At 51.2% G+C, this 21574-nt stretch overlaps 1 protein-coding gene across 1 annotated transcript in view; it reads left to right on the plus strand.

The window, feature by feature from the left end:
- The window catches only part of LOC141954988 (hydrocephalus-inducing protein homolog), a 208826-nt gene that overhangs the window by 154348 nt on the left and 32904 nt on the right, over positions 1-21574 (plus strand). Inside the window, 8 exon segments of the mRNA XM_074895066.1 lie at positions 1976-2094; positions 4059-4282; positions 8508-8575; positions 10530-10765; positions 11573-11673; positions 12925-13060; positions 13561-13725; positions 15980-16132. Of these exon segments, the coding sequence (XP_074751167.1) occupies positions 1976-2094; positions 4059-4282; positions 8508-8575; positions 10530-10765; positions 11573-11673; positions 12925-13060; positions 13561-13725; positions 15980-16132 (1202 nt within the window).

A 21574-nucleotide genomic window follows, 5' to 3' on the forward strand; every position in this document is an offset into this window, starting at 1 on the left:
TGCTCGCTCCACAGCACCAGGGGTGGGTTTGGGACTGAGGACAAGGCTGTAGCCCCTCCATGCCCTTGACTGTGTGCTCGGGGACGTGTTCCGGTGGGAGCGTCCCAGGGCCACAGCCCAGCTGTAGCCAGGCCTTGGGCAAAGGCTGGATGCTCCTGGAAGCCCCAGGGAGCAGGAGGACATACTCTCTCTTTTTCCCTCTCAGCTCTCCTGAATGCTGCCTGCAGTTGAGTCTGCTCCTCCTCCTTTGGGAAAAGCCCGCTCTGTGGTTCACCTGGAAGGAGGAAGAGCAACATTTCTGGGATTTCCTAAAGTTTTAAGTTCAGCGTAGGGGTAGAAGAAAGGATGGTTTCCAGAGACCACCTGGAGAGGGTGAGGGCCTACTGCGGAAGGGGAAGAACCGCCACTGATTTTTTGATTGCAGTGGCCAGGGAGTGTGTGTCTCAGCATGATCATGGACAAAAGCTTGTCACTTGGAAATCTTTGCCATTACCTAAGAGCTTTGATTATTTAGACCTCGAGTTTTTAATGAAAATTAAGCCACATGTGATGCAAGGTGGAGTGATCTTCTGACAGGTAGCACACAGTACTGCCTCTCTTATGGTGTCTGGGAAATAGAAATACACAGCCTTCCAATTAATGCCTGAGCTGTGCAACCTGTCACGTCTGCTGTCAGCTGGGCTTTGTCTGGAACCACTTAAAAAATGTTGAATTCGACAAAAGCTCCCACGCTCTTCCTTTCTGGCTTGGACATTATCAAAGGTCCTCATTCCATGGTTGCAAGATCAGAAAGTCAGCAATCACTGAAAGGGCTGTTCCCAGGGAGAGTTTTTTCAAGTTGTGATCGAGTCACTGTGTTGTCCCACCTGGGCTGCTCTTTGCAATAGGAAGTAGTTTTGGACATTCTGGAACAACTATGCAGCAGATTAAAAAAAAAAAAAAAAAAAAAAAATCAACCTTCAATCCCTAATTTTTAATGAATGGTGAGCATTACACAAAAGGAGAGAGGAATATTTCTGCACAAAAGCTACACTGAAGGTTAGATACAACTTCTGGGCCTTTCTTTTCCCCTTGTGCTACTTGCTTTCTGTGCAGAGTAGGATGGGATGGCAGGGAGACCCAAGCCCAAACTGGAGCCAGGGTTCAGGCACTTGAGGCTGCTGCAGTGGTTCAGAACAGCCTTCGGACTGCAGGATCCCACCCTGTCATCTTAGCATCTTCTTTTGGAAGAAAATGATCATCTTGGAGTTTAGCTATAAGCCTTGCCGTCTCGGTTCCCTTTGCAGCAAGGGCTGTGTGTATTAGCAGTATGTTCATGGCTTCTCTGACCTCAGCAGTGAGGTTTTCCATACCTGTTCAGCATGCCTCAGGTAAGGTGTCTTTACAAAGCTGAGCTCTCGGTATCACGGTGGGCACAGGCAAGTGCTGCTCTCTGGAGATCACAAAGCCCTGTCGTATTTAGGTGCCGCTGCAGGAGGTGAGCCCTGGAGCCCCGGGCACGGAGCTGTGTGTCAGTGCTGGGATGCTCTGCCTGCTCTAGGCAGCTCTCAGACGTGCACAGCGCCGTTAGCAGGGAGCTTCGCCTTGCCTGGGCTCGTACTTGTCGGCTCCTGTGCTCTTGTCTCCGATTGCATCAGTACAGATGGCAGATCTTCAGTTCTGTTTCATGAGCTTTGTGCCTTCACTGAATGGATTTCAGAGCTCATCTAAGAACACGGGAAGAAATTCAGATTGTGTTTTAAACTCAGCATCGCTAGCTGATGGCTAAATGAGAAACCAGCCCGAGGGGTTGGTTAGAAATTAGAAGCCAGCCCCAAGGCATATCTCCTGAGGGCAGGGAAGAGTCCTGTGTCTCCTCCTGGAGCACCTAGAGCTGTTCCCATCCAGGCCAGAGTCAGGGAGGAGCACTGAGGCAGCCTGGACAGTCCGGGATAGCAGAGGCAATTACTGTACTGAAGTGGAAATCTCTCCGCAGGCCGCGAGACCAGGCTGCCCCTGCGCATCACAGGGGAAGGCGTAGGGCCTCGGCTCCGCTTCAGCTGTGAGCGGCTGGACATTGGGAAGGTGTTTGTTGGATTAAACCACAGCTATGAGGTGAGTAGTCGGGATTCTGAGGGGCTGGGGGGGATCGTGATGGCTCCCGGGGCAGCAGTGAGCCTCGTGGGCCTGTGGGATTTCTGGCAACTCGGGTCATTGTCAGCAGGGACTGTTTGACATACTAGTCAAGTCTGGGGGCTTTCCCAGATTCTGGATACTTCTGATGGGATCTGAAAGGTGCCTATGCTGTTTGTGAAGTCTTAATCCGTGCTTTTTGGCAACCTTCCTTGGGGATCAGCTGGGAGGCTTCATGTGAAAAAATACCCCCTTGACAGATGAAAGCAACACTGGGACAAAAAGATAAATATTCAGAGGCTTTTGTTTCAGCCCTGGATGCAATGCACCTTTGTACTCGGGCTGTTAAAAAGCAGCTGGAACAAATGTACTGAGTTTGAGCTCCAGGCCATTGCAGCCAGCTTTCGGGTCAGTGCGTGCTGCCGGTCCTGGGAGCTGGAGGAAATCTGTCCAGCCTCTGGCTCAGAGCTGGGTCTGGCCGCGGAACTGGGGGTGCTTCCCCTTGCTGACCAGTCTCTCGCCACTCTTCATGAAGATTTGCTGCATCTCTATGAAGAGCAAAGCATTTCTGGAGATGAGGCAAAGGAACTTTCTACGTATTTGCCTCCCCTGCCAATGGTGTCTTCTGCAAAAAAATGAGATAGGGCAACTGAAAGAGGTAGGAAATGAGGCAATACTTTCAAAAGCTTGACTGGGCAGGGAAGGATGCATTAAGGTGTTTTCTTACCAAAATATTGTGCTCTCTATGCATTTTTAATGGTGATACTTTATTGATTATCTTTTTATTATTTTCATTACTTGAGAAAACATGACTAAGTAGATGATACTGCTAGTGCTGTGCTGACTGAAGGTAAACCTCAGCTCAGCACAGGATCCCTGAGTGCAATTTGTAACTGAGGTGTAAAAGACGTGAGAGGAGAGAGTAGTTTCCAGGTTACCCTTGCAGAGCTTGAATACGTGAATATCTTTAACAGCAGCTGCAAAATTAAAAAATGCTTCTGTCTCAATTTTTCTACCAGGTTTTACAAGGACAAAACTTAGGGAAAAGAAATCCGAAGCAGATAGTTAATTCCATGGAAATGGCAGGATTTGACCCTGCAGCAATCAGAAACTTTACTGCTTTGCTTTGGGTGGGTGTGTTGGTGACTGGCAGCAGCTGTGGGCATTGCTCGCCCAACGTGAGAAGAGCTGAATCTCAACAAGTGCTGCGGGATTATGTCACTTGTTTGAGGCAGTAGATCTCTCGAGTGTTCAACAAAATACGGCTTAGTTTTAAATTTGTAGTTTATTCTGATAATGGTAAAGTCTTAGGTGGTGGCTGTGAATGTTTAGGAAAGAGAAATTCTTTGGAGTAGACGGAGCTGCTGTGCACCGCACGCTCATCCTTTCCTGACACGTCTGTCTGAGCAAAGACTAAGAAAGTCTCCCATTAAAGACAAAATAAGAATCCTAAATGACATACCGTAGGAGAGCTGGGGAGTGCTTCTGAAGTTGGTGATAGTGCTGCCCTGAGGTGTCTTCTCCATGCAGTAAACTTGTTGGCTGCAACGTGTTGTGCCCTCGGCAGGATCGAACTCGTCGGGAGCAGAATCAGCTGTGTGATGATTCACTAGTAAAGCTGCAAGTGCCCTTCGTTGCTCTTAGGGACAGGTCTGAATCGGCTTGGTGATGCTGAGCGGCTCCTCTGCGCTGCAAGTCGAAGTGGGCTGCTCTGTGTCAGTGGAATAAACCCCGAGTGACTGTGTCTATGAAGCTGTCACTGCTTTGCATGAAAAACCCAAAGGCAGAACTTGTCCTGTTGCATTTTCTTTGGCTTCTGCGAAGCAGAAGGACACAGCATCTTCTGCATTTTACAGATCTTAATTGGTTAATCAGAAAACAAATCAGCCTTCTGTAAGAAAGGAAGATTCCTTATGTATTTCCCTTTTGCTTTCTTGCTGCTGCAGGTGGTCCTGTTTAACAAAGGAGCCATCGACGCTGCCTTCAACTTGGTCCCTCCAGCTACAGCTCTGGGCTCCTGCTTCACCTTCCTCCCCCAGGAGGGCATCATTTCTCCAGACGGGCTCCAGGTCATCCGGATCTCCTTCAGTTCCACCGTCCTGGGGAAGTTCACAGAAGAATTCAGCTTCAGTGTGACTGGATCCCCTGAGCCTGTGACCTTGACGATCAGGTGAGGAGGGTTATAGGAGCTTGGTGTATGCATCTGTAGCTGTTGGGTAATCATCTCCCACCTACCTCATTTTAGGATGAAACAGAGAAAAAAAGGTGTTGTCTAAGGTCTTAGTCTTGGCTTGGATCCTAGCATCCTCACGCTAAGAGTCAAGGCTTTTTAACCTTACTCCAGTCTGAACATTGCAGTTGCAGCAGCAAATGAAGCGTAATTATCTGCGAGAGGAAATCGCAGAATTGTAGAATAGTTTGTGTTGGAAGGGACCTTTAAAGATCATTTAGTCCAACGCCTCTGCAATGCGCAGGGACATCATCATCTCGATCAGGTTGTTCAGAGCCCCGTCCAGGCTGACCTTGGATGTTTCCAGGGATGGGGCATCTACCACTGCTCTGGGCACCCTGTGCCAGTGTCTCACCACCCTCACTGTAAAAATTTTTTCCTTTATATCTAGTCTGAGTCTTCCCTCTTTAAGTTTGAAACCATTACCCCTTGTCCTATCGTGACAGGCCCTACTAAAAACCCAGTCAAAATCTTTCTTACCAGCCCCCCTGAAGTACTGGAAGGCCACAGTAAGGTCTCCCCGGAGCCTTCTCCAGGCTGAACAACCCCAACTCTCTGGGCCTGTCCTCGCAGGAAAGGCGTGCCATCCCTCTGATCCCTCTGGTGGCTTCCTCTGGGCCCGCTCCAACAGGTCCATGTCTTCCGTGTGCTGAGGAGCCCAGAGCTGGACACAGCCCTGCAGGGGGGTCTCACCAGAGTGGAGCAGAGGGGCAGGATCAGCTCCCTCGAGCTGCTGCCACCTGTGACCATGCCTCCTGTGCCCGTTTATCTTTCAAAGTCTTGGGTTCCTCTGGGAAGCAGCTTTGCCTTCATGGTTTGGGCGGGTGGCTCTGTGACTTTGCAGGACGCTGTTTGCACAGAATTTGGCAGCAGCAGGTTCCAACACGTGTCTGTGTGAGAGCCCCGGGGCTTTAAGTGACTACCTGTGCTGGAAAACAGTTTGCCTGGAGGCTGTACAGGAAAGGTGTGGAGATGCCTGCTGCCCAGTCCGGGTACCCAGGAGCTGGAGTGACTCCTTCCTACAGGTAGCTCATTCCCCTTGGGCCACGTCAGACAGCGGGATGGCATCAGCTTTGGGCAGTAGCTGGTCTGGGCCACCCCCCTGAACACACAGCACGGCCAGCAGGGCTTTGGGGATGGGCCAGCCTGGGTGGCTGCAGCCAGAGGCAGTGTTTTTAAAATCCTCTGTTAATAATCCATCCCAAATGGGCAGCAGCAGCCTCAGCATCACCTCTCATGCTCATGGGTTGGGACAGGCTGTCCTCTTGTGCAGCCAGCGCTGTGGTGGTGCCTCCTCTCTGCAGCCAGAGCAGTGCTGACGGGGCAGACGGGGAGCTCTGCGGCTGGTGCCAGGGCAAGAGATAATCCTCACCAAGCAAAAGGGAGAAGGGGGAAAAAAGCTGATGATAGGAGAGGCAAAGCTCACTTGTCAGGACCGCAGCAGCATGCAAACTTGTCCCAGCTGGTCTTTAACCGCGGGCTGGTGGGGTGACGTGGTGTAGGCAGGAAAGCTGGTGCTGGGAGCCCTGGAGCTGTGGGGCTGGCTGTGCCTCCTCGGCAACCAGCCTCCTGGGCTGCTGCTGCTGGGAGGCTCTAGACGAAGGCAGTAAAGCAATGGGAGGACTCTGCGGTCGACTTTACCAATAAAATGAGGGAAATGGATAAAAAAGAACAGAAAGGTTATTACTTTGCAAGAGAAGAGTGGTGAATAGGTCTGTTGAGCTCAGTAGAGAAAGAATTACATTGGCTTTGTGTTTGGAGGGAAAGTGCTGCTTTTTTTTGGAAATCAAAAGGGAACATTTCACAATCAAATAATTTATTCTCCTCTGTTCCTCCCCCAAACTGGTCACAGGGTGTTATTGCATGAGCAGCTTTCTCCTTGAGCAAGGGCAGGTTTTGCTGGTAAGGATGCATTTATCCCTTGGATACTGCCTGGACAGCGCCCGCTGCCTCTGCCTCACAGTGGCCTTGCTCCTGGGGAAGGAAGGAAGGAGCTGTCAGAGGGACGGTTGTGTTTTGGCTTCCCCACAGCCAAATGAAGTGGTCCTTTTTTGCCCAGTGATGCCCTGACTCTCAGTGCCCATCATGCCCTCCCCTTCTCTGTGGCCACTCTCTGCCCTATTTGGCCAGCACTCCCCTGGGCTCAGTGTAGACCTTCTGTCTCAGTGAAAGAGGATTGCTGGTCCTTTTTTATTAATTTCTTCCCCATCCTTGTACTCCTCCTCCCTGGATGGTGGCTCCCATGCAGCCCATCTGATGGCAGCCCAGCACACCCGCCTGCTCCCATGCAGCTGTCTCTCAGCAGCAATTCCCATTGCAGTCCTCTCCTCCCTGAGATGGCATCTGCCTCCTTGAGCTCTGTCTTGCTTTTCAAGGATCCCTCTCCAGCCCTTCTGTCATTCTCCAGCCCCACAGCTCAAACTGTTTGTTTTCAGATGCCCTTGAGATGTCCACCCACCAGGTCCAGCTGAGCCTCCCTCTTCGGAAGGTTTTGTGCACTGGATTTCATCCTCCATGGAGAAAAGCTTCTGGTTCTTTCGAACAGAGGAAAGCTGGCTGGTGGGGCACTGGGATGCAAAGGAAGGAACGGGGATGAGAGTTCAAGCAGTTCCATTCCCACCTTGTGTTGTTATTCTTCCTGCTCTGCCAGGACCCTGATCTCCCTTCACACATGCGTTACCTAATGCTACTGTAAAACACAGTTGTTGTCAAAACCACTGCCTATTCCCCCCTTCTCTTGCAAGCTGTACTGTTACCAGCTCTGGGCTGGCTCCTTGCCTGAGCCTTCTGGGCAGTCATTCCAGTTTAACTTCCCAGAGCACAGATTCGGTGCACTCAGGAGAAGGGGCAGTCATTTCCCCACTTGCCTGGCAAGGCTCATCCTTGGCAGTTTCCTTATGTCATCCCCAGTCGTGGCTGGTTTGGAGGTGTTTTTCCATCGTCTCCTGGCAAATGCTGTGATGGAAAGCATATCTGCTCCCTTTGCTCCATCTGGAGTAAGCTGTTAGAGCTTGGGAGGTCAAGTCTGGTTATGTGAGGTCCCTGGAGAGGGAACTTCGCCATCAGCAGGGGTTTGGTACCAGGCTTATTCTTAGGAGCTGATTCAACTGCAAGAATCTAGAAGTAGCATTGGATTGAAACTCCTGAAAGTCAGTTTTTGAGTGCTCTTTGACTATGCGGTCAGAAGGCGTCAAGACCATAGGTGATTACTCGTTACATGGAAACCAACCTTAGGAGGTGCTGGATGCTTGTTTCCTTGGTGTTTGGAAAGGGATGCTGGAAATGGGACAGCAGGGATGGACGCAGGTCCCTCCCGCGGGCTGCTGGGGTCTGTTCATGTGCAGAACCTGTGGATAATGACAGTGGCAGTCCTGTGAGTAAAATGAGAAGGCACTGTTCACTGTGGCCCTTGATTTTTAACTGAGGCAGAGCTGGCATTGATTGTCATCAACCATGAAGTCAATTAATGTTTGTTGTGCAGCTTCGAGTACGGATTTCAGTGGATGTGAGTGAGTTTTGGAGTTTGGAGCCTGTCTGCTGAGTTGAGGGACGGGCGAGGTGGTGCCCTTGGGTGTGTCAGCTGGTGCACTGGTGACAAGCTGATACTTCCCTCCAAGATCGAACTGTCCTCTGCGTAGAACTGTTGCTGCTCTTCTCAATGGATGTTTGGGGCTCCCCTGGATTCATGTGTCCTGCATGTGTAATGATTGTGTGGATCAGGTCTTCTGAGAAAGGTGTTCATATACTCCATGGAAACGCCAGTTCCAGCTAAGAAATACCAAAGCAGGGAACCCGTGGCTGGGAAGGCTCGTTACAGTGAGTCCCCTTTTGTGTGGACACCTCTGTCCATCACATGCCGGGTGGGGAAACCGAGGCACAGAGCCATCGCTTGTTCCGGGACCTTCCTGGGGCCAGCGGCAGCCTGGGGGCACACCCTGCCGCGGTGCCCTGAGCCTCAGCAGCAGCTGTCGGGTGCTGACCACTTTGCTTTGGGTGCCTGCTGTCCACATGGGTGCTGTGCTGAGCACGGGGGTGACAGGTTGATTTGAAACCCACCGTGGTTCTGAGAGCAGCTTTTACCCACCCGAGCGGTACGGAAAGCTGAGCGCTTTGCCATTCTCTCTAACCGAGCCAACATCTCCTCTGCCTGTCTTTGTCCTTGCAGGGGCTGCGTCATCGGACCGACTTTTCATTTCGACGTCCCTGCCCTCCACTTCGGTGATGTCTCCTTCGGTGAGTGTGCCCTGGGCTTGGTCCACGGGTTGAGAGCTCTGGGAATTACCAAAATGGAGCATTTTAACATAAGACCATCTGTCACTTGTGCTCCTCCATAGCAGCCTTCAGGGTGTTAAAGCCAGGGCTGCTGGTTGCTGAGGCAGTCCTGTGCCATCGTGAGATCAGTAGGACCAAAGGGATAGAAAGTCAGTATTTTTTGGTGTCCTTGTAGTCTGTTCAGCCCCAACCTCTCAATCCTTGACAGCAGAATGACTGTGAAAGTCCTTGTCCCAGAGGGCCCAGGGGACGGGACTGCAGCAGAAGGGAGTTTAAGGCACATACTGGCCTGTAGCTGCTCTGGGTCAATGTTCCTGTGGCAAGGCAGGGATACCATTTACCCCCCTGACCTTTAGTGCCAGATGTTAATTAGCGCTGTGAGGGCCCCTCGTTGTCACCCACCAGGTAACATGCCCAAGCAGTAGCTCTGAATCAGGCACTGATGTCCTCGGACCATGGGCTCCTCCTTCCCCACCACAGGCCCAGCTCTGCTGACAGAGCCTGGGGCTGAGCATCCAGAGCGTCCCCGCTGAAATGCAGCTTCTGGTTCTCCATCTCAGTCTCACAAAAGGCTTTTGACTGAGATGATCGACAGTTTAAATGTGAAATCCATTGTGGATTGATTGAAGGGCCATTATCATTCTGTGCCCAGGATGCCTCTGTGTTTTCATGCTGTTCATGGACTTTTTAAGAAGACTCATTGCCTTTCCTGAGCTGCTTCTCCCCTCCCTCCATCACCACTCTGCTACTTCTTTATTTCCTTTTGAATAAAACAAGAAGAAACACACCAGACAGAAATGCGGAGATGTAACAGGAGATTCATCCTCCCTAATGTAATTTCATTAATAAGGGCTTTTCAGCTGAAGGCAGCTATTGTGTTGTGCTGCTGACTGTTGACCTGCATCTGGCGACTTTGGTCTCATTTGGAACTGTGAAGTCTGTGTTTGTCCTTTTTGTGCCCCTCCTGCCTCCCTGCTGGAGTAACTGCTGGAGGTGGGCAGTGGTCACTGTGGTTGGACACGGAGAACCCCCCCGCTGTGGCTGCAGTTGGTTTTCCTCCCCGTCTGTATTCAAACGACGCTTGGTGAGCAGGCCACGGGAGATGTCTCCTTCTCGCAGAGCTGGCCAGCCGAGCCAGATGTCCAGGCCAGAGCAGGCTGTGGGCTGATGTCCTGTCTCTGCAGAACACCCCCCCAGGTGTGGCTGTGTCACTGCTTTTCCGTGAGGGAAGGCGAGTATCACAGCTCAAGTGATGCCGACCTGTGCGGGGCAGTGTGCAGTGTGGAAGCCGTGTCCCGTTTGTTAGGTGGGGTGGAACATGGCTCCTGCTGATTTCTGAGCAAGCATCAGGTTTGCCTCCAGTGCGGGGCCATGAGTTGTCACGTGCTCAGTCTGGTAGCCCCAGGCAGGAGATGCCTTAAGGGTCCTGCCTCGAGAAACTGCGTTAGAGTGCTTTGCGTCATGCTGTTGTTCCCAGTTTCATCCTTCCCTCCTTTTACTGCAGCTTCTCCTCGATGACAATACCCTGCTTTTATATACTGAAAACTGTGGGAGTGTTCCCAGAGTCAACAGGGCATTGAATTTTGAGAATAAATGGTCTATCTGGATGGACACTTGTAAGTGAGAACTAATTGGTGCAGGTTTGGGGGCAGGCGAGAGAGCTCCTCACAGCTAGAGAGAGAGAAACTTCTGGGGTTCAGCATCGCCAAGAGTGGCCATTTCCAAGGAAGCAATCTCTGCGATCAGCGTAAAAGGGAGCTTAAGTGACAATTAATTCCTGGCGTAACTTCTCAGTTAGCTGTACTTCAGATTGAAAAGAGCTAAACTCCAAGCCCGGTTTTATCGTAACAGGCTATTCACATCAGGAATCATGGGACAGTTGGTGCATAAATTCATATTTGTGTTATTTTCCTAGGCTTTCCTCACACCTTGTCATGTCGCCTCACCAACAACTCCTTGGTGCCCCTCACCTTCAACCTTCGCATTCCTGGGGACGTCTTGGGAGAGCCCAGTGTCAGCAGTCTTGCTCAGATCACAGAAAACACTCGCCTACTCCAGAGAAAGGGAGCCCAGCGTCAACTCAGGCCAAGAGAATTCAGCATAAAGCCCCGCAGAGGGACCATCCGCCCCCTGGGATTCCTGGATATCCAGGTATGGGAAGAAGCGGGTGGAGCTGGAGCTTCACTGAGGGATGGGAGGGCTTTAGCACCGCTAGCTCTGAGCGTAACGCGGGGGGGATATCTGCACTGGTGTGGGGCTTTTGTTAGCTGGGTTACTCTGGGGCTTTTCTGGAGGACCACTGCTTTGTTCCCAGAATGGTCAGCTGAAGATCATGTCCCGTATGGTCAAGTGCAGAAGCCATTCATCTGTTTCTGAGAGCTGCTTGGAGCAGTTTCTTTGATTTAAAGTGGGCGAAGGAAGGGTGAGGACAGAAGGTGGCTGTTAAAAAGAGAGATGTCATTGTATAAAGCACTTTGCTTTTCTTCCCGGTCTTATTTGTCCCCTCCTGATGAGCAGAATGAGTTGTATTCACTGCCGTGATCTCCAGTGGGGACTGAAAAATCTCTGGCAGCCATGAACTGACAGCACCTGCTGGGCTGCATTTTGCCCTCAGCTTCCCAGTGTAAAGCTGAATCTGTTGAATTCAACAGATTGCCTCTGCATTTATGCTGTTGTAGTTGAGATTAAAAATTAGTCCTTTTATTTTAATACAGTGGGGAGTAGAGCATTAATCTAATCGTGGTTACATGTGCCCTGGTAAGCGCAAGGTGTATTTAACAACGCAGATTTGTCACAAGACTTTTGTTACTCCCAGCAACTGTGCTCTGTCTGTGGACCAGCAGAAGAGTTAGGGCAAAATCCTCCCTTTCCTGCCCGTGGAACGAGAACCGGAGGACAGCACAGGTGGACGGTGGCTTTGGGAGTGATGAAGTGTTCGATGCTCTTCTCTTCCACCAGGTCACCCTGTGCTCCAACACTCTGCAGAGCTACGAGCTGGCTCTGGTGGTGGACGTGTGCGGTGTTGGCAGGGCGGTGTCGGCGCTGCTCCTCACAGCCAGGTATCGGCGCTTTCCTTGCAGCTCGTCGTCTCTCCTCGTGCATCCAGCACCACGCTGCCTTGCACGTGGTTTGCTGGCTCCATCTCCCAGTGACAAGTGTTGCTTAATGACGTAGTTCTGCCCAGCTAGATGTGAGATGGGCAGTGTTCTGAAAGCAGCACCTGCGCTCCACGGACAGGCGTGGCCCTGAGCCTTTTTCTAAAGGGAACAGTCATTCTATTCATTATTGGCCTGGGTTTTGGTGCTTGAGGTGTAACAAATTTCCAAAGGGCCATCTTTCCTCCTTCCTGCAAGTGGCGGACTTGTGCTGGGTTGCAGCCAAAACACAACATCCATTTGGGCCGCAGCGAGCAGCCTGCTGAGAGCTGGTGTCTGGGTCACTTAACGAAGGCGCATGGGAAGGGGAAAGGGGCTTATGGCAGGACTGGTGAGGGGAAGCTCAAAGCAAGATCTTATGAAGGGGAAAATAGTCCTTGATGTGGAAGGTGAGCTCAGGTTTCTCTGCTTCCCTCTGGTTCTTTTGAGCATTAATGTTCTCAGACTTAAGCCAAAAGTTGTTCTTGCTGCCGCCAGATTCAGCCCTGTTGTGCTGCGGTGGGTGTCGGTTTAATTCCAAGAGGGATGAGTTCACTGTGCTGTTCCCTCTCCCAGGCAGAGTCATCCAGTCAGTGCCTGAGCTGCAGTTTTGTAAAACAAGTGCAAATGGGGACAGAGAGTGCACGGCGCCGTGGGGTGCAGGAGCTGGGAGAGGGTGATCCCCCACTGCCTGAGGCAGGGGGTGGCTTGTGCCCTCCATCGCGGGGCAAAGGGCTGAGTTCTCAGGCAGGGCAACAGCGGTGTGGGAGAGGAGGCAGTCGTTCTCACTGAGACACTGGGGTCTTGTGCCCTTTGAGCCTTGGTGAGCACTCGGGGGGAAGGCTGCCCCAGAGCTCACGCCTTGCCGGGACTGTTGGGAGGGTCCTTGCAAGCCTCCTGGGACAAAGAGCGGGCAGAGCTGATCAGGGAGCTCTGGCACAGGGCACCGTGCGCTGCCCGGGCACCTGGCAGCCTCTGCGAGGCCGAGTGCCGGGGTTTGCCCCAGCTTTACAGGCGGTGGTGGAGTCAGAAGCAGTTAAAGGCCATTTATCGCTGTAGGGGTATTAAGTGTCTATTTGACAAATGTGCTACGCTCTGTTTCATGCTACTTGGGGAGTAAACGAACTCCACATTCTCTCGTATCTCTAATTCCCTTTTGGTCCTCTCTTTGCCTAGATGCGTGGTTCCTGCGCTGCGAGTGCTCAACCCTGTCATGATGTTCGGACGGTGCTCTCTAAAATACCCTTACCAGCAGATGCTGACCCTTGTGAATGACGGCGATCTCCCAGGCTGCTACAGGGTTCTTCCTCAGGTTTGGCATTGCATCCGCCTCCTGCCCTCAGACGTTACCAAGGGTTTATTAGGGACAAAAAGGGTTTTGGATAAGGCCTTGCTGGTTTATATTGAAACCTAAAGGTTGCTGAGAAAAGGAAGCTACCTGAATATAAACTTCAGGAAGCACTTAAACAGGAACCTACCTGAATATAAACGTCAGGAAGCAGTTTAAACTTTTTAGGAAGCAGTTTATATTCTAGTCTTTGGGGTGCTTTCATGCAGGAGAACTTAGAGGGTTGTGAAAAGCTTCTGCAAGGAGGCTGCCAGCACAGGAGTGGGTGTTTGTGGGTGCAGCAGGTTTTGGACCCTCTGAGGATGCTAAGCCCATACAAGTCTTGTATCTTGCTTTGTACTTTTCTGCTTTCTCCTAGGGGTTTTTGAAAATGTGTGTGAATTGCCATTGTGGTAGATGTTGAGGAGTTCAAAGTTTCCCCCAAGGTCACTCCTGTGTGTTGCGTTTGACTCTGTCCCTTACAGGAGCACAAGGAGGACGCTTCTGTGTGGTACTCCAGCCCCGTGCCGTGGGGGATTGTCCAGCCTCGCAGCTCCGTGGAGGTCCCGTTGACGCTGGAGGCCCAGGTGACGGGAGAGCAGGACACTGTTGCTCATGTTGCAGTGCTTGGGAGTGACGGATCCCCTCTGGTGAGTTCTGGGGGACGTGGGCCTTGGTGCGACTCCTCTTGGTGGGGTGTGAAGCCTCAGGCAGGGTTGCTAACTCCGGGGATCCTTCCCGGGAAAACAAGAACTTGTAATATATGCTGGTGCGGACAAGGAAAGAAGGGGTTTGTGGCATACGCAACAGCTAATGTCTGTGAAACAAAGAGCTTCACAGTCAGAATTATGACGGTTCAGCAGGGATTCTTTATTCGCAGCGCTGGGCAGCGCTGGGGATCGCTCCACCACAAGTGCCGCAGCTACTAGCAAAGCTCTCTGACTAATATACAGAATTCATTTACGTAGTAAATGAGAGTGCATTGTAAAAATAGACTGAGGGTCTTCTCCCCCCTGGTGGTCCACATCGTCTTCCTCACACTGCCCGCTGGCTGAACTTGAGGTTTCCCATGTCCATGCATGGTCATGGAGTGACCTCACCATCCTTCAGCTCCTGTTTGTTCCGAGGGGGTTGGTGTAAACCCGCTCCCAGTCGCTTTTCCTGACACTGGCGTCTTCTCAGGCGCTTGTCTTGCGTTCTTAGGTCCCTGTTATCAGGGATGTACTCAGGGAGTTTACCAGGCTGTCTAAGGCCTGTTTTGTCTCCACTAGGCAAGGGTTTACAGGTTTCAAGATGTTTTACAAGTGGGTGAGATGTCAGAGGGTAGTTAGGAAAAGAGTATACATGAAATAGTATACATTGCAGTACGATACAGGAAAAATAAAAGCTAGTGAAACACAAGTGGTGGTTAACGTTAAAACTAAGCATCCTACTTTACTGGTTCCTATCCATTAACAAGGTCAGGAGGTCTTGTAATCTCAAGTAGACTTGCAGCCACTCCCCTTCACCTAGAGAAGAGGAAGGATGGTATCATCCCAGGTGGTAATCTAAGTGTCTGACACAGCATTTAATTACAGCTAGGTCAGACAGGATAAGAAGGCCAGTCTGAAGCCCAGAACAACCCCTGGGTCTCGTACTCTGCTGTGCGATTAGATGAAGAGCTCTGGTGCTTCGTTAGGCCTTTTGTTCAGGAGCACACAGGGACATCCCTGAATCCTGCTAACGCAAGCGCTGTGTAAGAGGCCGTGCTGGAAGTCAGGCCCATCGCGTCTGAGAAACGCCCGTCATAGCTCTTTGCTGAGGGCCCCAGCCAAAGACTCATGAGTCTCCACGCCGCTTGCACCTGGAGCACAGAGACACTTTTTTTTCTGCCAAGCTTGGAAATGGATGAGGCAAAGCATTCCTGGACTAAAGCTTCCTGAAGGCTGATGTTCACAGTCAGGCATACACAACAGCAGCAATGACCACAAAATGTAGGCAAGAGAATGTTGTCTGTAGTGTCCTGGCTTCATCTAGCTGAAATCAAGATCAAATACAGTTAATTAAGCTTTAATTTAAAAGGATATCAACTTTTGAAGCAGCTGTTTTAAAATGTCTTCTCATCTCTGAGCATGAAAGAGGATGTCAGAGGGTTCCTGTGAGCCTTAAGCTTTCTGTAACAGAAAGAAAGGCTGACATTTTGGAAGTAGTTACAGGGATTTAAACTTTTAATGAAACAAGTGGAAATGATGCTGCTAAATCTCCTGAATGCCTCCTGAATGTTTTTACTGATGTGAGGAGGTGGTTTAGCAAAGGGATCCACATTCCTTCCCCAGTAGTCTGTGACAGTTCTTCAAGAAGAGAACTTTTGGGTCTCAGACTGTCAAAAGGAAAAAATACTGCTTGTATTATTAATAATTAATGCCCATTATCCGTATAATACCAGGAATAGACGTAAGTGCAGATCAGAGCAACTAACTTGTGTGATCTCTACTCTGAAGGGCCTGCTTTGCCTCTGGCTGGTGCTGGCTTTCACAGGCGTAGCTTTGGGACTAAAGCCACTGTCCCAGTGTGCTGTGCAGCAGCAGGAGTCAGGGAGGGTGCTCTGGGGCAAGACTGAGCAGTAGAAGGAGTGGGAGCAGGCACAAGGTAGAGGAAGGAGAGTTACCAGTGCGGAGGAGGTGTGAAAAAGCAAGCATGGGAAACAGGGTTTCTTTATCCCCTGATAACGGGAGCTTGTGTCTTTCAGATGGGATCAGTCCAGGTCCCACACTGGCTCCAGGCCTTTGGTTTCAGTTTTACAGCACTGAAAACTTCGAACAGCCGTAATTATCCCCCAGTCTAGGAGTACCCTTAGAGCCGTTTAACCATTTTAAACTTTCTCTCTTCTTTTTTTTGATCTTTCCTACCTGCTTTCTGGAGCAGAAAATCCATCTAGTGAGCACTGGAGAAGGACCAGTTGTCTACGTGCATCCAAGCAAAATAAATTTTGGCAGTATCCAAGTTCTGCAAGATGCCTCCCGAACTCTCCACCTCTCCAATCAGAGTGTCATCCCTGCATCCTTCAGGGCAACGATGGTAAGTGTCTGTGGAGCTATTTTCCAACAAAAATGACTGACGAGCAACCTGTGACTTAATTATTATATGCAACATTTGCATATCACTAGATGACTGAGAAAGCAATGTATTCCATCACAATGCAGCAAGAGGAGCCTGGTCTGGGGGCAGTTTTAGCTGGGGGACCCCTGAGTAAGACAGAAAATTTGCGTAGATGCTTGAGCAGAAATGAGTCTGGATCAGTGTTGCAAGTTCTCCCTTTATTTTGTGGAAGGTATTTAGCTCTAAGACTCATGTGTTTGGAGCTCTGAGACCAAGAGAACGCCGTGGCCCTTTGCTCCTGAAAGGGCATGGGTTTCCACACGGTTTCCCTGTTAGATCTGCACTTGCTTTGTGCCGAACTGCTGGTAATGACAGAGACTAGGGTGTGAGGTCTGGCCTCAAACTGCTCGCAGTGAGGTGAGTTTCACACCTGCTGGGTGTCAAACCAGCTGGGTTGTTGCACAAGAACGTACGTGTAATGGTGGTGTACCCACGGTGGAGTCCGTCGCGTTGCAGAGCACCTCTGGAGACTGGCTGCAGAGAAAGGCTCTTTAATCCTGGAGGCTGCGTAGGGTGAGAAGCTGCACGGCCCAGGGAGGGTGGGTTGCTCCTGGCAGGGGGAGCAGGGCTGATGCAGCCAGCGCGGGCTCGTGCGCTGAGGCCGGGTGGGGTGTGCTCCCCACTGGAGGGGGGATCTGTGAGGGGCTTGAAAGCAGGGTTCGGAGGGGGTTTGTTCTTCTCCGTGCCAGGTGGGTCAGGCTCCTGGGGCTGGTTAGCCCAGGCCTGGCACTGTGGACTGGGTGTTGTGGATGGAGCATCAGGCAGTGTGTGAGAGTACAGGCTCAGCCTCCTGGGCCGAGGACGGGGCTGAATTTCCCTCACGCGGCTTTTCCAGCTGTTTGGGGGATAAACGTAACCTCAAAGTGGGGGATTCCCAGGGCAGCTTGCTTTGATTCCACAATGAAAACCTGCTTTCCATCTCTGCAGAGAGCAAGCCACCTGGGGTGGGTGGTGCTGGTGTGTGAAGGACGGGGTTTGCGTGCTCATAGCAGGCCCTGACCCGCAGAGCTGCTCCGGCACTGCTGTCCGGCCTCACGCCTGCCCTCCCTCCCCGGGCAGCCTGTGTGTCCCGGGGGGCTCGCAGGGTGTCTCTGCCTCTGCATTGCCTCAGGGCCCTAAGGCGTGGGGCTGGGCAATGAGTCCTATCCTGCTTCGCTGCCATCTCTGCAAATATTGTGGCTAATCGATAAATAGAACAATAATAGCAGGGGGGTCAGGGATGGTTTCTTGCCCTGCAGTAAGGGTGGGCTCTGCTGCTCCGTAGTCCCCCCTGCTGACCCCACAGGCTTGACTTACCCCACGGTGAGCATCTCGGCTTCTCAGGACAGCTGCTGCTATCACGGAGGTGTTCAAGGGAGCAGGTCCTGAGAACCTGCTCGATCAGTCGTTTCAGCAAGGGCTCTTCAGACTCTTCATCCCCCAATGCTGAGCTCCAGGGGAGCAGCACTGCGGCAGGCGAGGTGTGCTCCACCTGCTCCCTGCCCCCAGCAGCTGCCTCCTTTGGTGCTGCTTTGCTGCCTCAGTTGGTGTTTTGCCCTTTGCTGCTGCCTTAGGCTGCCTGGCCGTTTATTGAGGGGAAGAAGAGAGGACTGAATAATTTTGGAGATAAGATCTGAGATGCAGTCAGGTGCCAGGGTGAACTGCACACGTACCTCTGAGAGCAGAGGCAGTCCCTTAGCCTTGCTGGTGGGTGACTTGGGCATCCTGCATCCAGTTGTGCCCCTGAGCCCAAGTCTTGTGTTCTCTAAGACAGAAAAGCTGCTGCTTTGATTTCCTGCCTGGAGATTGCTGCAGGACGGTGAGCTGTGATTTCCCTGTCTCCTGTTTGATGGCTGATCTCAAAACCGTGGCTGTTTGCAGTTAGGCTTAGAGATCACGGTCCCTGCTCAAAGGAAGGAGCTATGATTGAAATTTTCACAGCAGCATTGCATCAGCAATGTTACAGCACGCTGACTGGCAGCTCAACAAACCGAACAAGATTAATAAAGGGACAGCAACAGGGCAAGTATAAGTTTAGTATCTTGTTCGAAACAGGAAAGGAAAATGCTGTCATGCAGATGGCCATGGTGCCACCTTGGTGGTGGTATTAACCATCACCTGCAAATTGCTGTTCCTGTCAAGTCAAGATTTCTTCTTGCTCTATGGGAGAAAAGAGCATTATCTGAGCAAGGCAAGATGCTTTTTTTGTGGGTAACAGTGCTGTGCCCTTCAAATGATATCTGTAATGCTATTTAGAAATGAGTGTTGAATTAACTTTCCAGGATATGGGCAACACTGGCCCTGAATATGGGGTCTCTTCCAAGGTGAGCAGAACTTTTGAAGATAAGATGCTGTCCTGGTTCAGCTAGGATAGGGTTAAGTTTTCCCCAGCAGAGAGGGGGAAGGAATCTCCAGCCAGGTTATTCATACCATGCTGACCTCAGGTCCAGGCGTGGGAGCGTGGGAATTCTTTTTCCTTTGTGGCTTTGGTGGCGGGGAGCACGGGGCTGTCTGTAACCATTGCGGTATTTCTCTGTATATCTTTTGTCTTGTTTACTGTTATTACTGTTTATTGTTGTTATCATAGCTACTGTTGTTGTTCAGATTGTTTATTACACTGCTGTATTAAATTTCTTCTTATCTCAACCCGGGGTTTGTGCCCTACTTGTATCCGAGGGTGGGGGAGTGACAACAGCAACGTGGTCTCCGGTCCCGGCAGGGCCTAAACCAACACAGCCTTTTTGGCGTACCAACGTGGGGCACAAGAGGGTTGAAATAAGAATCAAAAAGGGACAGACCCTGACCAGAGTGTGCTAGAGCAATCTGTTGGGTGCAATTTTTCTGTTTGTATTTGTACGGTTTGATAAGACAATGTTTTCAATGCTGGCCCACTTGCTTGCGTGGTGGAGCTGGATTATTCCTTATATCCACTGTGTGTTCCCAGTGCTGGTGTTTGTTATCAGTGGAAAATGTGTAAAAGGTCTTATTTTGCTGTACTGGCTCCTGACTGCTTATAATGTGTTTGTATCGCTGGGGGGGGGCGGGCCGGTACCTGTTTGCCGTTTGGGCTTTTGTTAGGGGTCTCACCCCCTCTGTGGGTGAGCCAGGGGAAGAGATCCTCTCGGTTTTTGAGAGTTTCAGTTATCCTTGGAGCCTGCAGGGCAGTGTGATTGCAGCACAATGCTTTCTGAATGCCTGCCAGGTCTTGTTTTGGCCATGCGGCGCTTCTCTAACAATAGCAGTGCCCGGAAACCTGCTCTGTGGTCAGATGATAGTGAGTGGCAAGGGGTGTGGGAAAAGATGGGCGAAGGCCTGAGTCGGTGGGCACCCCCAATGCTTCGGAACTTCACTCCTGAGCAAATGCAGAGCCCTGAGAAGCTGATGGAGTGCTTAGAAAGGGTGTGTTACCAAACTGGCAAAACCCAGGAGACACAAATCGCTGCAATGTGTTGGGGACTTGCCCATGCCTACCGTGTCCTCTTTAATACCACCCACTGCCCTCAGGGGGGAGAAAAGGCTACAGAACCTGAGAGTGAAGTTACTGGTACAGTATCCGGGCCGGGGGAACAGGCAGAACCAGTGTCAGTCGCCTCCACCAGCACAGCGACTGGGCCAGAGAGCCAGGCAGTGCCAGTGTCAGTCGCCCCGATACAGAAAACAAAATATACCAGAATGTCAGCTGGCAAAGTGGGGGATGGGGATGAGCCAGGCCCAGCACGGGAACAGATGCACAGGCTTAACTCTTTCCAGAGCTGTCTCACCAGAGCCTCATGGTGCTCCAAAAGCTCACCTTTTAGTTTAGGTTTTAAAGGCCATGTTTTGCTAATACAGCAGTACCAGTTTGCTGATTTCCAGCCAGTTTGGTCTTGCCAGAGCTGGAGGGAACCATTCGTTGTAGCCACCTGTGCCTGGAAACACACGGCATCAGTCATGAGCAGGGGTCACGGCCAGGAGCGTCAGTCTTGCCCTGGTGACAGGTTGTACCAAAACCTGAGGAAGGTGGAAGGCTGCGTCCCTCCCAGTGTCGCACAGGCTTAGGTCCAGCAGGCTTAAGTCCAGAGCATGTGGCTCTTAGAAAGGGGAGCAGAGGTGTGGAGGAGACCTTGGAAAAGGTGCCTGAAACCTGGCCACAGGGGGGAGTTTGGTTTTTATCACGTAAGGTATCTTCTATGAGTTCATGCCCTTTCAGAATTGCTGTTTTTAGTAATGGAAGAAATTATTATCCTGCTTGTCTAGGGAAATTAAACTTGTCGTATCATGCTGTACCTGTTGGCTAAATGAATTAAAGAAGGGTAGAATCTTCAAGGCAGTTATGCTCCGAGAAGCAAGAGTGACTCAGGAGGGTGCTTTTCCCAAAGGAAAAGCAGGAGGAGTTTGGTTATCAAACCAGGTGGCCCTGATCTCCCCAGCCCAGCGAGGAAGCGCAGATGGGATCTGGAGGGGTGAGCTCTGGACCAGGGACACAAATGGAGACAAGTTTAGTTAGCTCGCTCAGCAGTCTGCTATTGGCTGAACCAAGCTTGACAAGTTAGGCTCTGTTGTCAGTGGCAGTGAGTGCCACACTACTTTTTTTTTTTAGAGGCTCTGCCTTTTGATTTCATAAAACATCCCCTTGATGGTGCTCTGGGGCAGAGGCTAAACCAAAGTGGTCCCCATCCGTGCTTTCGCCGAGGAGATGCTGGTGCTGAGGTGCCAGGAGGCGGCTGGTGGTTGGTGGGAGCATCCAGCCAGCCTCGTGCCCTGACCTCCACCTCCTGCTGGGGCTCGGGGCCGTCTGGGGCTCTCTTCTGCCACTGGCAGTTTGTGCGGGTAAAGAGTAGCTTTGAAATGAAGAACGCAGGGTCCCCCACCTCAGGACTGCTGAAACACCCGGGAGGAGGCTCTGTGCACAACTGATGTGGGACGGGGTTTTATTTCCCCTTCATGTGCAGCCTCCGTGAGGAGCGATGGGTCGGCTGACAAAGGTGTGAATGCTCCCTTGCTAGGGCTGTGGCTTGGTAAAGTACAGCTGCATTTTAATACTGAGTTCTGCTTCCACTTTCACTTGTGCAAGGCCAGAATGACCAGATCACTTAATTAACTAGCTTTATGCAGCTTCAAGAGAACTGAGTGTGGTGGCTCCTCAGTCGTCCCTTAGGGCATCCATCCCATCCCAGCCATCAATGCCATTCCATCCATCCATCCATCCATCCATCTCTTAGATGCACAGTGGTGTCTTATATCCAAATTCTGGCAGCTCTTATTCGCAGTGGAAATGTGTCCTGGGAGAAGCTAATGATCTCAGCATTGAGCTTCTTGAGTAAGTGATTGATCCCCACCCTTGCCCAGCACTCAGGGACTCTGTGCAAGCTCCTGCAGGGACAGAAATAGCCACTGTTTTTG

Source organism: Athene noctua, unplaced genomic scaffold (assembly GCF_965140245.1).
Source record: "Athene noctua unplaced genomic scaffold, bAthNoc1.hap1.1 HAP1_HAP1_scaffold_50, whole genome shotgun sequence".
NCBI lineage: Eukaryota > Metazoa > Chordata > Aves > Strigiformes > Strigidae > Athene > Athene noctua.